This window comes from Biomphalaria glabrata, chromosome 14, assembly GCF_947242115.1.
Source record: "Biomphalaria glabrata chromosome 14, xgBioGlab47.1, whole genome shotgun sequence".
In the NCBI taxonomy this organism is placed as follows: Eukaryota; Metazoa; Mollusca; class Gastropoda; family Planorbidae; genus Biomphalaria; species Biomphalaria glabrata.
In genome coordinates this window covers 18814161-18832550 of record NC_074724.1, presented here as the reverse complement: position 1 = coordinate 18832550, position 18390 = coordinate 18814161, and the positions used below count along the sequence as shown (strand labels likewise).

At 40.0% G+C, this 18390-nt stretch overlaps 2 protein-coding genes across 2 annotated transcripts in view; one reads left to right on the top strand and one right to left on the bottom strand.

The window, feature by feature from the left end:
• LOC129922884 (heparan-sulfate 6-O-sulfotransferase 2-like) overlaps window positions 1-18390 on the top strand; it is a 43735-nt gene that overhangs the window by 6893 nt on the left and 18452 nt on the right. The window contains exon 5 of the mRNA XM_056010930.1: window positions 1698-1901. Within this exon, the coding sequence (XP_055866905.1) occupies window positions 1698-1901 (204 nt within the window). The remainder of the gene's footprint in view (window positions 1-1697; window positions 1902-18390) is intronic.
• LOC129922883 (intersectin-2-like) lies at window positions 7639-12198 on the bottom strand. The gene is made up of 2 exons (XM_056010927.1): window positions 10452-12198; window positions 7639-10418 (listed from the first exon to the last, which is right to left on the bottom strand). Exons 1-2 carry the CDS (start codon window positions 10734-10736, stop codon window positions 8667-8669), a joined length of 2037 nt encoding a protein of 678 aa, XP_055866902.1. The 5' UTR covers window positions 10737-12198; the 3' UTR covers window positions 7639-8666.

Sequence of the window (18390 nt, the reverse complement as noted above, 5' to 3'; positions counted from 1 at the left end):
ACACTAGTGTTGAAAATTAAAATAGCCCGCAGATTGATTTAGATTAGGCATCACTGATCTTAGTGAATGTAGTTGAACGTGCTTTACGAGAAAACAAAAGTCTTATTTGTAATGCAGGTAATTGGTTCAACTAGTATTGATGGTAAAATAAAGTCTACTCTGAAATGATGAATCCTCGTCACTCTGCTCCTTGTGTCTGGTGATACGTTTGTTCAAGTTTGTTCTGCCACACCCATTCTCGAATCGACTTCAATTGTTGCACATTTATTCATTGGAGTAGACAATATATGAATCCATTAAAAATCTATTAATCTATTAATCTGGTAATTAATTATTTTGTCTGACATCAACATTTGAAATTTGTTCTTCAGTATTGACAGATATGGCTTAATATGTAGGGTGTGGTTGTCTAGTATGACTTTGGTTCTTTTCTCTTCCACGCCTAGTCTGTGATCCAGTTCAAACTTTAAACATTTATTTATTGTACTTAACAAAAGATGAATCAATTAAAAAACTAGTCAATTAATTATTGGTAATTAATTATTTTGTTTGGTATCAAATAAGTGAAATAGCTTCAATATTATCGAGATATATAACTGTATGTGTGGAATTCTTCCCCTTAGATAAGCTTTTTAGCGGCCCCCGAAAGGGGAAAAGACGCTATTAGTTTTGTGCGAAATGTCTGTCCGTCTGTCCCGTTTAGATCTCGTAAACTAGAAAAGATATTGAAAATCCGACATCACAATATTTTAGACCATTCAAAGTTCTGATGCAACGGCAACTTTTTTTTTCTGAAAGCGAAAAATTTAATTTTTAAAATCAGTTATGCAAGCAGTTTTTAAAGACAAAAAGCTAATTAGTATGCATTATAAGTTAGACCTAAATTAAAACAAATACTAATCTTGTAAACTTCATTTTAGTCCATTCGAATAAGAGATTGACCCCTATCAAAACAATTACATCAATAAGACTTCAGTTGGGTCAGGAGAGGCGCAGTAAATGAGCGGTAACGCGCTTGGCTTCCGAACCGGGGGTCCCGGGTTCGAATCCTGGTGAAGACTGGGATTTTCAACTTTGGAATCTTTGGGTGCCTCTGAGTCCACCCAGCCCTAATGGCTACCTGACATTGGATGGGGAAAAGTAAAGGCGGTTGGTAGTTGTGCTGGCTACATGACACCCTCGTTAACGTAGGCCAAAAAAACAGATGAACTTAACATAATCTGCCCTATAGACCACAAGGTCTGAAAGGGGAACTAGTTAAGCCAGGTTTACATCTAATTTTGCATTCACTTGCACCTATCCTTTGATCTGCTGGACCGTCGGGGCACTACACAAGATCTGTCAACCTTCTTTCTCCATTCTTATCTCTCATTTGTCTTTGATATAATTTCATTCGGATGTTCTTTCTGAAAATATTGAAGCCTGCCTGGGTGGACCACTTCGGGGGCCGATTTCCACACAAACTGTCTTTGTAACCTTGTTTTTTTTTTTTTAGAAAAGTTTTTTTTAAATTATTATTTTGCTTGTTTTTAGTATCTAGTGCTTCTGAGCTATTTTTAACTTTGCTGGTCTAGAACAATAATCGTTGCTATTAGCAACATGTAAAGCGTTTTAATTACGTCATACAAAATAACAGTTATTTTTTAGATCAGCCTAACTACCGTATACTACGTTATTGTTGTATATTTATTTTTTAGATATCATTTACTTACCTTGCTAAGAAAACCTGCAGCCAGATATTACAGTGAATGGCTTCAGTCTAAAAATGAAGAAGAACATTTTTTCAGAAATGAGCCTCGTCTTTACAGGAACATCAGCTTGGAACTACAAAAGAAACAATTTCCTTGTTATCTTGGCATCAAAACTTCAACGCTAAGCCTTTTGGATTTCATCAGCTGTAGGTAAATAAAAACCAACTAATTTACAGAAACCTGATATCTAAAGGTTACTGCCACGACCCCGTCGTGTATTACAATGTATGGCTGGTTGTGTGTCGAGGGAATGATTGTTTGAATGTGCCACACACTGGGTCATCAAAGATAAATCGGAAACAGGCACGCAACAAACAGACAATAGAGAAAGATACAATAATGAATGTTGACTAGATATTTATTGACATACAATAATGAATGTTGACTAGATATTTATTGACATACAATAATGAATGTTGACTAGATATTTATTGACATACAATAATGAATGTTGACTAGATATTTATTGACATACAATAATGAATTTTGACTAGATATTTATTGACATACAATATGAATGTTTACTAGATATTTATTGACATACAATAATGAATGTTGACTAGATATTTATTGACATACAATATGAAGAAGAATGAAAGGGGGAATTGCATCCTATCTCTAAGTAAATATTGAATCACCGCTCAGTGCACGTTAGGAGAGAGTGTCACTTTGTCTTCGAACTTCTCTGAGTCTCCTATAAACGTTGTAGCTAGCTGTGCTCCTGGGTGGAAGTCTTGCAGCTGGAGGTGGCGCTCTAGCGGGTAGAGGGTCGCATGTGACTTAGTACTTGTGGAGTCTCAGTACAAAGTCGCTGGGGTCGGTCATGGGCACAGTAGTGCTGGTGGCAGGCTACCGTGGGCACGAAGAGTATTGCAGGCAGAGCTAATCTACCATGGGCAGTATTATCGATAGGATCAGCAAGTTGCGATCGAGCTGGCAAGTGCTACGAAGAATCACATAAGCACGTAGTATCAAATAGGCAGACACCTGAGGGAGGCTGCGGATAAATAAAGACAAGTTAGGACATGTCTCCCATGCATCTTATCGATGCCCTCGACTGAGGTGCATTGGTCAAATTCGTAAAATTGCTTATAAGTACAATGGGGAGACGATGACAAATGGAATCGCTTAAATAGATTGCTGATAGTAACAATATATAATGTAAGAGCAAAGTAAGGGAGATAACAATCTTGAACATAATCAAGATAAATGGCATAGACATAAATAAATATAGACTGGCCAATAAAAGAGTTTAATGAAACGCAAATTTGTGACTTGCAATTTTGTGTCCTTTATTATACAGCATTTATAAGCAGTATAAAAGTTAAGTATTTATATCTATTTCAGCCATAACCTATATATTACAATATTTTCACTTGTTTTTTTTAAATCTCTAAGACTGAAGATCATGCAACTCTTCAGAATTCGGAAATCCGACAACAATAGATGTACATGTTTTCAAGTTACATGAAGTTACTTTCTTTTGCCAGTCTATATTTATTTATGTCTATGATAAATGGATAGTAGGAGATAATTTACTACTCTTTTCTAAGCGCAGTGCCGATACGTTAGAAAGATCATCAAGGACATCAGCCGAGATAAAGGAAATAAAATAAGATGTACAAATATATACAAAAATGCTTCAATGATCATTTAAGCAATGATAATAATAATGTCAACACGTGGTAGACCTACGTTAATGCAATAATTAAATATGTACACATGAAATAATTATGTTTCCTACTTACGAGATTTAAAAATACACATACTATTAAACAAAAGTGCCATTAGTTTTAAGTCCAAACATCAAGAACCAGCAAGAAATCAATATACACACAAGACTAAAGATGGAACTGTGATTCCAGGCATTCCAATAGAAATAAGGAGGACGAATAATAAGAGTCCGGGCTGGACTGTCAGCGAGCTGGAGAGATGACTGTGTCGATTCCTGAATTAGTTGAGTTTATAAAAGTCCGGAAGAGATAGGCGAAAGGAAGGGGGGGGGTGAGAGAGTAAAGATTCTCCCTCACATGGATCGACTTGAGTCAAAGAGGCGACACGGATTGACACGGATTATCTCCTTGCTCAAAGAGAGACGTGGGTAGGGGTGGGTAGGTTTGCGGGCAATGCCTAGGTGGTATCGCCCATACTAAAACTGTTTGTCTTTCCACGCGTCAAGGGGAGATAAGTAAAAGGTTGTGCTAACGTTGTCGCCAATGTGAGAAGAGGTGGGGTTTGGTGGTAAAATCGGACCTAGGAAGGGGAAATAATTGTTATGAAGTAAATAAATAATAATTAATGCTGTGATAAAATTTAGTGACATTGTCAGCAAACTTTTGGGCTGTGACAGTTACAGAAGGTTGGTATCTAAGTGTTCATCAAATACTTAATGCACTAATCCATAAATCTATTTTAGCTACGTCATTAAATATAATTCACAAAGTTGTTAGTCGCAAATTGCCTTATTAATAAATCCATTTGTTTTTCTAACATGAGTGTTTTCATACAGTTACAGATGGCTAGGCACATGTCAAGTCCAATTGAAAGGGTTATTTTTAATGGGCTTTGTTGCTGCACATCAAAATTATATGTGTCAGACGCGAAAAGCCCAAATTTTCAGTAAAAGAAATTACAAAAGTCATTTCTCTATAGAAGAAGTTACGAAAGTTATATAATATAAAAACTCAGACCTATATATACTACAATAAATATAGTTATTTGCTCTCTATTTACAATTTATTTAGGTAGGTGCTATTTTACTATTACACAACAAGTATCAGATTTTAGAAAAACCCAAGTTCGTTTTTTTTATAAATGCTTTGGTAAAATAGATCTAGAGATTAGTAGATTTATGTTAATAAATTAAGTGGAATAGATCTATTGTTCTAGAATTTTAGAATCTACATATTTTTTAGCATCTCATACAGCACAGTCGAGAAACTTACAAAAGCCGTCAAACCGCAATTCTGCGTATACAGTTCACGCCATTTACCTTTCTGAGTATAAGTATACAGTTCACGCCATTCACCTTTCTGAGTATATGTATACAGTTCACGCCATTCACCTTTCTGAGTATAAGTATACAGTTCACGCCATTCACCTTTCTGAGTATATGTATACAATTCACGCCATTTACCTTTCTGAGTATATGTATACAGTTCACGCCATTTACCTTTCTGAGTATATGTATACAGTTCACGCCATTTACCTTTCTGAGTATATGTATACAGTTCACGCCATTTACCTTTCTGAGTATATGTATACAGTTCACGCCATTTACCTTTCTGCGTATACCGAAGGCGTACTTTACGTAGTCATATCACCACATGATCACACGTGATTCGTAAAACATTAAAATACTTCGTAAACACTGCACTCCTCGTTAATCTTCAGAATCACTGACATTGTCATTAAGTAGAATCTATATCTAGATCTACATTTCAGATCGAATCTAGTTTAGAAATCTGGATTCTATCTTGAGACTAGATTATCACTAGTCTATGATCTAGCTCTACCTGACTAAAGTTTATTAATTAGGATAGGCCTACATCTACTCTCTAGATTATTCTATATAGAGTCTGTATCTAGACCTAGAATAATTCTATAGCTAGTCTAGATCAGATTCAGTAGATCTACTATCTATACAATATTGAATATACTTCTACTTATAGATCTACTTTTCAACGCCAAGACCTAATATGCCAATATAATAATAATAAAGATTGTCATCGAGTCCTAAGATTCATGAGGATCTCGAATGCAATATTTCCCATAGGTACGCATCCTAGCTTTGACCCACATATTTCCCTACAATAGGGCAAGCATAACCATTGTCCGCTGGTCGAATAAGATTTTCTTTTCGTTGTCTGCGCCTTTCCTCGGCAGCAGATTTCCTTTTGGTCTCAAATGTGCATTCCGCGGCCTTTATGAGTGATATCCAGTAGTCTTTCTCGCTCACCTGCCCAGCGTAAATGTCGGACCGTAAGAAATCCCTCAGTACTATTCCATACCGGCCATACAGTGGCCAATTTCGCAAATCAGACTTTCTAATGAAAAAAATACCCCCACTGAAACATGGGTTTTCCCACGGCACAGTAAGTTATTGGGGGACAAATAAATACATCATGGTCAAACGTTTTGGAGGCTGATTGACCGAAGTAACTGTAAATAACTGTAAAGCACATAAATTGATAACATACGAACTAGGTCACAGTACCAGACAAGGAATCAACTATTGAACAATTTAACCATTTTAATTGTTTTGCCAAAAAGCACAAGTGCTACAAAGGCAGTCAGAATTATAAACAATAACATTACACACCTTGGTCTTGGTCCTTTTTTTTCTATGGCTACTTAAGTAACAGCATATTTACTGTATTTTATTTACTGTACTGTGTAACTCTTTATTTACGAAAAAAAAGTCGTGTTCAGAGCTTTTATATCTAGCTGTTATCATGGAAAGTTTTCCAAAATATTAAGCAACATATTCTTAGTTAATGAGAACTGGTCTTTCAAAACTGACGTGACAAGGAAATTTCATATCGTTGGAATCCCCTCAGATGCGAAGCCTGGGGCGGTTGCCCTACTTGCCACCCCCTAAGGCCGATACTGCCTGGAGGCGTCCAAAAGCTTTACTAGCCATGGCCAGACGGTTATCAACTTGAAAGCGAAGTGTCATTCGATACTATGTTTCCTAGATATGTGAAGTGGTCTACCACGTTAAGGGGACGTCCATTTACGGTGATCTTTAGGGCTAAGTAGGTTTTATTGGGTCACTTTTGGAACATGACTTCTGCTTTCCCAAGGTTTATTCATTGGCCTCCTTCAGTCGTAGAACGACTATGGTTCATCTCAGAGCACACTTCCTCAGGTGGCTGTGGAGCCCTATTTTGGAGAGGTTTATAGATAAACATAAAGAGGCGGGAGCGTATGCAAATTCGTTGACCGCGATCTGCACATCATGTTCATTGTGGGCAAGCAGGGCGCAATCATCGGCATAGAGAAGCTCTCTTATGACCATTTCTTTTGAAGATTGCCGTCCGAACGAAACGTGATGTCGATGGCTTCGTGCAATCGCTGCCTCATTAGACCCAGCATTACGCCAAAGAAGATATCGAATAGAGTAGGAGCAAGTACACAGTCCTGCTTCACGCAATTTTCTTTAAGGAAATGATCGACATGTCACCATTATGTCTAATCTTGACTTTTTGTCCCACATGAAACTGCTTGAGAATGGATAGGAGCATTGTTGGGCATCTGAGCCGGGCCAAAATCCTCAATTAACCAATGACCGTGTCGAAAGCCTTGGTGATGTCCACAAAGGCAGTGTATAAATAGGTTTATTTAGTATACTAGACTTATATCTAGTCTAAAATCAAGACTGTCTAAGACTATAGATCTAGGCTGCCTAGAGTACCAGTAAATTGTGATTATCTTAGATTCTGTTTCTACTATATTTATAACCTATATATATATATATATATATTCTAGAAGCAGATCTATACTGATTCTATAATTACAATTCGAATTCAACTTGAATATTTATGATTATATAGATTACAGATTATTACTAGATTTGATAGATCTATCATCTATGACTAGTATGACAAGGCCCATGGCATGTGTGAGATCAATTTTTCAAAGCAACTATAATTAATGGACTTCCTCTAAAACAAGTTCATTCCATATATTCACATGCGATTTTTTTTTATATTTATAAGCTTAGCATTGGCTAGATAAGTAAGTATATATAGTGTTAAGACCTCTGCGCGGTGTTGATTCTTGACAATCTGTCTAGTGTAGATCTGACTGTAGGTAACGCTGAATTCAACACTTCAGTAACACCGGCGAAAGGCCGAAACAATCAAATATGTAGTCGACGCTGATATGTTGTTCTAACAATATGTTTAATACTCAAAAGGGAATCGTCCGATGTCAATAATGTCGTACTCAAGTCTACTACTTTACAATAAGCGTCCTCCTTCTAGCGTCGTTTAGAGCGTTCTTATTTTTTAAAGATCTGTCACGTCACTTGTCGCTAATTAAAACTTTACCCTATTCCCGAAACAAATAACTAATTCCTAACTACTTCCTAATCATGTCATAACAACTCCTCCCCCTCCCGCTAAAAAAAATTGCCCGTCAATTTTTTAATCTACTGTCTTAGTCTTACAATGTGCAAGGGCCAAAATGTAGGGAAACATAAAAGACAACACAACTTGATTCTTGATTGCGGTTTCAACTTCTCTTTCTGTGTCCACAATCAAGTTCCTCTGAACACATATTTCCCTCAAGTGTCACTAACTGATACTGTCCAATGTGATGTGCCCTAGGTGACCGCAGACATAGTTCGTTTGCTCTGACACTATAGGTGTGTCTATCTATACTTCATCACATCACGTTCCAGAGGTTACACCGCTTTCCCTCACACGTCAGGACAGACAATTTACCTAATATGACAAATTGACATTTATCAATGCTCATTCTCCCACTATACACCTAACGTTCTTTCGGGCATTTACAAGTGTATTTTATTTCCTCTCTCCACTTACTTGTCCCCACACGACCTAACTCTTTACCGATGTATGATCATGATCAAATACAAAGAATAAATTATAAAACTTACTTTTCCTTGATGTAACTACATCGTCGCCTTATAAATGCCCTTTTTATTCATACCAACATACATACAATTCATACATACTACCCGAAATTAAATAACCAACATGAGCTAATCTAATAATAACGCAATCGCATATACATTATAACATATATATCATATTCAAAGATACCTTAACACAACCTAATACCCGTCTAGTTATGACTACTAGTTAGGTCAATTAATTAAGAATAAACAATTTAAATAAAATCCAACTTATTTACACACTACAGTCTCATAGTGCTATGTTTCACAGGCTATCTACACGACTCATACATTTGTTCTCTCCAACTGGAGTTAACATCTCTTCTTACGCCACTATAGCCCGCTTGTGGCCTTCTACCTCTATATGACTTGCGATTACCGCTACCATCACTGTCGGATACAGACCTGTGCCCCCTATCCGAACTCGCAATCTTCTGTTTAGACTGTTCTGCCCTACTCCAACAGTCTTTAGCGATGTGCCCATGTTTATGGCAGTTAAAACAAATTCTGTCATTTCTAGGTTTATTTCGCCTCATGTTGCCATACCTGCTTTTCCACCTTCTAACCTGTTTGTCAGAAGCGGCGCTGACACCTGCTACATTTCCAAGTAAAACATCTCTAGATAACCTCGGCATGGCTACCCCTTCGCAATACCCTGTGTATAATGGAGATCGAAGAAACACTTTGCATGCTTCGAACCTCTTAACTGCGCCGTCTGCCAATCTGACCGATTTGGTATAGCCTAAATAATCCTTAGATTTCACTAATCCCCCTCGAACCGCGAGTGTACTGCTAGCTGTGTCCCGGATCACATTTACCTGTTTATTATTTATCATGCCTGGATATAGTTTAAATCTATCTTCCCCACAATCAACGTAATTAATTTCTTCATCTGGTTCACTATGTCCACTATCACGATCCCTGTCTTGGATGCTCCTTACAAAATTAACCCTATCTGGTGGCCGATTATCCCTCTCTTGTCTACGGTTTCCTTGATTACCTCTCCTATCACTAGTGCCACTATTATCCTGTGTATTCCCATTGCCAGCTCCATTCCCTCTATGTTTCCTACACTGGTATGCCATGTGTCCCTTTTCCTGACAGTTAAAACATGTAACATCCCTAAAGTTTCTATCACCCGCTTTAGGTCTATCTATTCTCCTATCATAACTTTCCCTGCCATTGTTTTCATTTTCCCAGGATCTGTCCTTTATGCCATCATAACTATCCCGACCATTGTTTCCACGTTCCCTGGACCTATCATTTCTCCTACCATAATCCCTATCACTAACATCATTTCTCTTTACATAATTTACCAGGTCAATAACTTTTTTGTGGTCGCTAACTGAAAGTGGGTTGTTTGGGTAAGCATTCTTAAAGATCCTAATAATTTCTACCAAGTCTTCAATTACCTTCGGGTTTCTTTCTTTTACAAAGGACTGTAGCTGAGGGTCGCACTTATTGATAAAGTTATCAATCAGAATGAAGTTCTTCAACCCCTCGTAGGTGTTCTCTACATTCTCGAATGCGAGCCATTTAGTGAAGAAGTCTTTCTCTGAGTTGATAGTTGTTTGGGGATCAACTTGGCTGGATGGAGTGTTTTCATAATACTTCTTTCGGAATGTTTCCGCATTGTGCCCGTATGCGTTTAGCAGTTCCTTCTTTAGCACCTGATAGCTGTTTTGCATGGAGTGGTCATGGTTTTGGCAAATCGTGAGGGCTTTCCCATGTACGAAGTCCAACAAGATTTCGGACCACTCCTTCTCCTGATCATTAAACTTTGCAAGTTTAATTTCAAAGCGTTTCAGATAGTCGCCGATGTCGTCCTTGTCTTCCGCAAAAGGTTGGATTTTCTTTTTCATCCATGCGGCGCTACTATGGCTTTCTATGTTGGCGCTATTGTTGCTGTTTCCTTCGGTGGGCGCGCTTATACCAGCCTCTATCCTCATCTGTTCTACTTGAATTCTCACTTTTCTGTCCGCCTCTTCTTTTTTCTCCCTCTCGATGCGTTCCGCCTCTCTAACCTTTTCCCTCTCTAACTTTTCTGCCTCTCTAACCTTTTCCCGCTCTATGCGATCTGCTTCTTCTTTTTCTTTTTCTCTGCCTCTAGCTTTCTCTCTCTCCAAGCGTTCTGCTTCTTCTTTTTCTCTGCCTCTAGCTTTCTCTCTCTCCAAGCGTTCCGCTTCTCTAATTCTTTCCTTCTCCAAGCGCTCTGCTTCTGCCGCCACCATCTGCTGTACATAAGCAGTTAGTTCTTTGCCGCGCAGTTCTAGTTCTGTCTTAGCTTCATGAATTAGCTTTTTCCTAAATTCTTCCAGGTCGTAACCTGAAGTAGCTGCCATATTACCTTTGTTACTTTACCTCGCTTTTTTATTTAAATTATCTTACACACAGGCCTAATAGCGTCTATTACCTATGTTCTATAAATCAAATTACCTTTTGAGCGTAACCTCGCTCCGCGGCTACCTAATACCTCTTGATTCAAATAAATTAAATTCGTCACTCTACCCTTGGCGTCTAAACTGCCAACTCCGACTTATAATAACTTCTGTACTTTCCAAGATACACTTAGTATCCTTGGTACCAGTGTGTAGGCTACCCTTTGACCCGACTGAATACGCTGTGCGACACACGCACACTCAACCGACTACGTGTTACTCACACGAGTCGCCGGTAAATAGACCAACCTGTCTATTTACAACTACTAAAATTTACAAATGGGCAATCAGGCTTCACCTCGATTGTTCCCTCAGATCTAGTCTAGATTACGCTAGATCTTAGTTACTTCTTACCTGCTTTCACAGCCAGGAGTGTATATAACTTACTCATACAAATAAACTATGAAATTAAACCTAAATACGTTAAACACCAAACTATAGATCTAGTTCTAATGAATGAGACTTTCGTCTGACAGTAAGACTTAAGACAGGAGTATTGCAAACAATTAATACATGACGTTACTAAAAATGATTAACTAAATGATTCACATTCACACACAGGACGAATTAACAGCTAAACGTATATCTGGACCTCTTGCTAGATTACACCTAATTTTAAGGATATCCCCAATCCACCACGATTTAACCTGGTAGTGATAATCTAGCGAGTGGTCACTTCCCTACAGACTCTAATTATTCTACGGAGAAAGTAGTTAAATAACACTTGACTTATCTGTCTAAGAAGCGGCGATGCGATAACTCCACAGTCAGTCTCGGGTCCACTCTTCCTACGCTAATGTCTGTCCCGGCGGCAAGGCTCACGGCGATGTCTTCCCTAGCGGTGAGATAAAGACAGCGAACGTTTCGGCTCTCCAAGGTCCTTTGGTACTGGTCTGCAACGGCTCCGGTTCTTCGGTGGTACGGCGTCTGGTTCTGGTTCCCGGTGATCTGTCGTCTGGCTCCGGTTCGTCGGTGACGTAGAGTCTGGTTCCGCTTGCTGGTTCCCAGGCAGGTACGGTGGTTCCGGGTGGTCGTCTGTCCAAAGTGAAACTGGAACGGTCCAACAGTTGACCCAGCGACAAAGTCAAAGTCCAGTGCTAAAATACCGGCTATCTGGCTATCTAACGTGTAGCACAGATTCAGCCGAGACGTAGATCAGATTAGCACTACTGTACTTAAGTGCCGTAGGCAGTAAGATGGTTCCTACGTCACAAGTTCTTTGGCTTGACCTCAACGGTCGATCTTGGCCTTGCAGAGGTGACCTTCACGTTCGTTCTCAAGATGCCGGGCAGGCGATATCTATTCAGTACGGCTTCGACAGGACGGTTTTCTTCCCTTCGACAAACTGTAGCCCTCTCAATACCGAACTACAGGCTTCAGTTCGCTGCCCCAACGTATGGGCGTTTACAAATTACAAATGTAGATCTAGATCTATATTTCGTTACCTCCTAGGTCTACGAGTCCAGGGTCTCACTGGCTTTCCTTCGCCGACGTGGCTGTATACTCAGGGTCTAGCTGCAGACTAGGCCGATGACGTTAACTTCTGCCTCCTCCTAACAGAGGGCTTCTATCCTTCTGAACGTTGATGCCAGTGGGCTCCGAGTCTGGGGTCGCCACGTTGTTAAGACCTCTGCGCGGTGTTGATTCTTGACAATCTGTCTAGTGTAGATCTGACTGTAGGTAACGCTGAATTCAACACTTCAGTAACACCGGCGAAAGGCCGAAACAATCAAATATGTAGTCGACGCTGATATGTTGTTCTAACAATATGTTTAATACTCAAAAGGGAATCGTCCGATGTCAATAATGTCGTACTCAAGTCTACTACTTTACAATAAGCGTCCTCCTTCTAGCGTCGTTTAGAGCGTTCTTATTTTTTAAAGATCTGTCACGTCACTTGTCGCTAATTAAAACTTTACCCTATTCCCGAAACAAATAACTAATTCCTAACTACTTCCTAATCATGTCATAACAACTCCTCCCCCTCCCGCTAAAAAAAATTGCCCGTCAATTTTTTAATCTACTGTCTTAGTCTTACAATGTGCAAGGGCCAAAATGTAGGGAAACATAAAAGACAACACAACTTGATTCTTGATTGCGGTTTCAACTTCTCTTTCTGTGTCCACAATCAAGTTCCTCTGAACACATATTTCCCTCAAGTGTCACTAACTGATACTGTCCAATGTGATGTGCCCTAGGTGACCGCAGACATAGTTCGTTTGCTCTGACACTATAGGTGTGTCTATCTATACTTCATCACATCACGTTCCAGAGGTTACACCGCTTTCCCTCACACGTCAGGACAGACAATTTACCTAATATGACAAATTGACATTTATCAATGCTCATTCTCCCACTATACACCTAACGTTCTTTCGGGCATTTACAAGTGTATTTTATTTCCTCTCTCCACTTACTTGTCCCCACACGACCTAACTCTTTACCGATGTATGATCATGATCAAATACAAAGAATAAATTATAAAACTTACTTTTCCTTGATGTAACTACATCGTCGCCTTATAAATGCCCTTTTTATTCATACCAACATACATACAATTCATACATACTACCCGAAATTAAATAACCAACATGAGCTAATCTAATAATAACGCAATCGCATATACATTATAACATATATATCATATTCAAAGATACCTTAACACAACCTAATACCCGTCTAGTTATGACTACTAGTTAGGTCAATTAATTAAGAATAAACAATTTAAATAAAATCCAACTTATTTACACACTACAGTCTCATAGTGCTATGTTTCACAGGCTATCTACACGACTCATACATTTGTTCTCTCCAACTGGAGTTAACATCTCTTCTTACGCCACTATAGCCCGCTTGTGGCCTTCTACCTCTATATGACTTGCGATTACCGCTACCATCACTGTCGGATACAGACCTGTGCCCCCTATCCGAACTCGCAATCTTCTGTTTAGACTGTTCTGCCCTACTCCAACAGTCTTTAGCGATGTGCCCATGTTTATGGCAGTTAAAACAAATTCTGTCATTTCTAGGTTTATTTCGCCTCATGTTGCCATACCTGCTTTTCCACCTTCTAACCTGTTTGTCAGAAGCGGCGCTGACACCTGCTACATTTCCAAGTAAAACATCTCTAGATAACCTCGGCATGGCTACCCCTTCGCAATACCCTGTGTATAATGGAGATCGAAGAAACACTTTGCATGCTTCGAACCTCTTAACTGCGCCGTCTGCCAATCTGACCGATTTGGTATAGCCTAAATAATCCTTAGATTTCACTAATCCCCCTCGAACCGCGAGTGTACTGCTAGCTGTGTCCCGGATCACATTTACCTGTTTATTATTTATCATGCCTGGATATAGTTTAAATCTATCTTCCCCACAATCAACGTAATTAATTTCTTCATCTGGTTCACTATGTCCACTATCACGATCCCTGTCTTGGATGCTCCTTACAAAATTAACCCTATCTGGTGGCCGATTATCCCTCTCTTGTCTACGGTTTCCTTGATTACCTCTCCTATCACTAGTGCCACTATTATCCTGTGTATTCCCATTGCCAGCTCCATTCCCTCTATGTTTCCTACACTGGTATGCCATGTGTCCCTTTTCCTGACAGTTAAAACATGTAACATCCCTAAAGTTTCTATCACCCGCTTTAGGTCTATCTATTCTCCTATCATAACTTTCCCTGCCATTGTTTTCATTTTCCCAGGATCTGTCCTTTATGCCATCATAACTATCCCGACCATTGTTTCCACGTTCCCTGGACCTATCATTTCTCCTACCATAATCCCTATCACTAACATCATTTCTCTTTACATAATTTACCAGGTCAATAACTTTTTTGTGGTCGCTAACTGAAAGTGGGTTGTTTGGGTAAGCATTCTTAAAGATCCTAATAATTTCTACCAAGTCTTCAATTACCTTCGGGTTTCTTTCTTTTACAAAGGACTGTAGCTGAGGGTCGCACTTATTGATAAAGTTATCAATCAGAATGAAGTTCTTCAACCCCTCGTAGGTGTTCTCTACATTCTCGAATGCGAGCCATTTAGTGAAGAAGTCTTTCTCTGAGTTGATAGTTGTTTGGGGATCAACTTGGCTGGATGTTTCCGCATTGTGCCCGTATGCGTTTAGCAGTTCCTTCTTTAGCACCTGATAGCTGTTTTGCATGGAGTGGTCATGGTTTTGGCAAATCGTGAGGGCTTTCCCATGTACGAAGTCCAACAAGATTTCGGACCACTCCTTCTCCTGAACATTAAACTTTGCAAGTTTAATTTCAAAGCGTTTCAGATAGTCGCCGATGTCGTCCTTGTCTTCCGCAAAAGGTTGGATTTTCTTTTTCATCCATGCGGCGCTACTATGGCTTTCTATGTTGGCGCTATTGTTGCTGTTTCCTTCGGTGGGCGCGCTTATACCAGCCTCTATCCTCATCTGTTCTACTTGAATTCTCACTTTTCTGTCCGCCTCTTCTTTTTTCTCCCTCTGGATGCGTTCCGCCTCTCTAACCTTTTCCCTCTCTAACTTTTCTGCCTCTCTAACCTTTTCCCGCTCTATGCGATCTGCTTCTTCTTTTTCTTTTTCTCTGCCTCTAGCTTTCTCTCTCTCCAAGCGTTCTGCTTCTTCTTTTTCTCTGCCTCTAGCTTTCTCTCTCTCCAAGCGTTCCGCTTCTCTAATTCTTTCCTTCTCCAAGCGCTCTGCTTCTGCCGCCACCATCTGCTGTACATAAGCAGTTAGTTCTTTGCCGCGCAGTTCTAGTTCTGTCTTAGCTTCATGAATTAGCTTTTTCCTAAATTCTTCCAGGTCGTAACCTGAAGTAGCTGCCATATTACCTTTGTTACTTTACCTCGCTTTTTTATTTAAATTATCTTACACACAGGCCTAATAGCGTCTATTACCTATGTTCTATAAATCAAATTACCTTTTGAGCGTAACCTCGCTCCGCGGCTACCTAATACCTCTTGATTCAAATAAATTAAATTCGTCACTCTACCCTTGGCGTCTAAACTGCCAACTCCGACTTATAATAACTTCTGTACTTTCCAAGATACACTTAGTATCCTTGGTACCAGTGTGTAGGCTACCCTTTGACCCGACTGAATACGCTGTGCGACACACGCACACTCAACCGACTACGTGTTACTCACACGAGTCGCCGGTAAATAGACCAACCTGTCTATTTACAACTACTAAAATTTACAAATGGGCAATCAGGCTTCACCTCGATTGTTCCCTCAGATCTAGTCTAGATTACGCTAGATCTTAGTTACTTCTTACCTGCTTTCACAGCCAGGAGTGTATATAACTTACTCATACAAATAAACTATGAAATTAAACCTAAATACGTTAAACACCAAACTATAGATCTAGTTCTAATGAATGAGACTTTCGTCTGACAGTAAGACTTAAGACAGGAGTATTGCAAACAATTAATACATGACGTTACTAAAAATGATTAACTAAATGATTCACATTCACACACAGGACGAATTAACAGCTAAACGTATATCTGGACCTCTTGCTAGATTACACCTAATTTTAAGGATATCCCCAATCCACCACGATTTAACCTGGTAGTGATAATCTAGCGAGTGGTCACTTCCCTACAGACTCTAATTATTCTACGGAGAAAGTAGTTAAATAACACTTGACTTATCTGTCTAAGAAGCGGCGATGCGATAACTCCACAGTCAGTCTCGGGTCCACTCTTCCTACGCTAATGTCTGTCCCGGCGGCAAGGCTCACGGCGATGTCTTCCCTAGCGGTGAGATAAAGATAGCGAACGTTTCGGCTCTCCAAGGTCCTTTGGTACTGGTCTGCAACGGCTCCGGTTCTTCGGTGGTACGGCGTCTGGTTCTGGTTCCCGGTGATCTGTCGTCTGGCTCCGGTTCGTCGGTGACGTAGAGTCTGGTTCCGCTTGCTGGTTCCCAGGCAGGTACGGTGGTTCCGGGTGGTCGTCTGTCCAAAGTGAAACTGGAACGGTCCAACAGTTGACCCAGCGACAAAGTCAAAGTCCAGTGCTAAAATACCGGCTATCTGGCTATCTAACGTGTAGCACAGATTCAGCCGAGACGTAGATCAGATTAGCACTACTGTACTTAAGTGCCGTAGGCAGTAAGATGGTTCCTACGTCACAAGTTCTTTGGCTTGACCTCAACGGTCGATCTTGGCCTTGCAGAGGTGACCTTCACGTTCGTTCTCAAGATGCCGGGCAGGCGATATCTATTCAGTACGGCTTCGACAGGACGGTTTTCTTCCCTTCGACAAACTGTAGCCCTCTCAATACCGAACTACAGGCTTCAGTTCGCTGCCCCAACGTATGGGCGTTTACAAATTACAAATGTAGATCTAGATCTATATTTCGTTACCTCCTAGGTCTACGAGTCCAGGGTCTCACTGGCTTTCCTTCGCCGACGTGGCTGTATACTCAGGGTCTAGCTGCAGACTAGGCCGATGACGTTAACTTCTGCCTCCTCCTAACAGAGGGCTTCTATCCTTCTGAACGTTGATGCCAGTGGGCTCCGAGTCTGGGGTCGCCACGTTGTTAAGACCTCTGCGCGGTGTTGATTCTTGACAATCTGTCTAGTGTAGATCTGACTGTAGGTAACGCTGAATTCAACACTTCAGTAACACCGGCGAAAGGCCGAAACAATCAAATATGTAGTCGACGCTGATATGTTGTTCTAACAATATGTTTAATACTCAAAAGGGAATCGTCCGATGTCAATAATGTCGTACTCAAGTCTACTACTTTACAATAAGCGTCCTCCTTCTAGCGTCGTTTAGAGCGTTCTTATTTTTTAAAGATCTGTCACGTCACTTGTCGCTAATTAAAACTTTACCCTATTCCCGAAACAAATAACTAATTCCTAACTACTTCCTAATCATGTCATAACAACTCCTCCCCCTCCCGCTAAAAAAAATTGCCCGTCAATTTTTTAATCTACTGTCTTAGTCTTACAATGTGCAAGGGCCAAAATGTAGGGAAACATAAAAGACAACACAACTTGATTCTTGATTGCGGTTTCAACTTCTCTTTCTGTGTCCACAATCAAGTTCCTCTGAACACATATTTCCCTCAAGTGTCACTAACTGATACTGTCCAATGTGATGTGGTGCCCTAGGTGACCGCAGACATAGTTCGTTTGCTCTGACACTATAGGTGTGTCTATCTATACTTCATCACATCACTGTTACGGTCGTAGCGCAGCATGGTGTGCATGAATAATGGTGCGAATTTGTGTAATGAATGGAAGTGATGTTGAAAAGGGAAAGCCGGGAGAAATTGACAGGAAGAGAAATGAAATGTTCGTATTTACATAACTTGTTGTAATATTAAAGTATTTATAGAGTAATAACCTGAGAGTCTATTATTATTTCGAAGAGTCTTGTGTCGTAACAAGTGGCGCCCAACGTGGGGCAAGACCTGCGTTATATCGGTATCTAATTCCTGTCTACTGAGGTATTACTAGTACTACAAAGTGTAACAAAATCTCTAGATCTATTAAGATTGGGAGAGTAGCGTTATCTAAATCTCAAAAGCTATGTACTAGACTCACTGGTA

Bases quoted from the DNA above. Each gene is read 5' to 3' on its own strand.
- LOC129922883 (XM_056010927.1), bottom strand. From the start codon at position 10,736: ATGGCAGCTACTTCAGGTTACGACCTGGAAGAATTTAGGAAAAAGCTA. The intron at 10,419-10,451 runs GTTAGAGAGGCA...GAGAGGGAAAAG, and splicing joins ATCGCATAGAGCGGGAAAAG to GTTAGAGAGGCGGAACGCAT.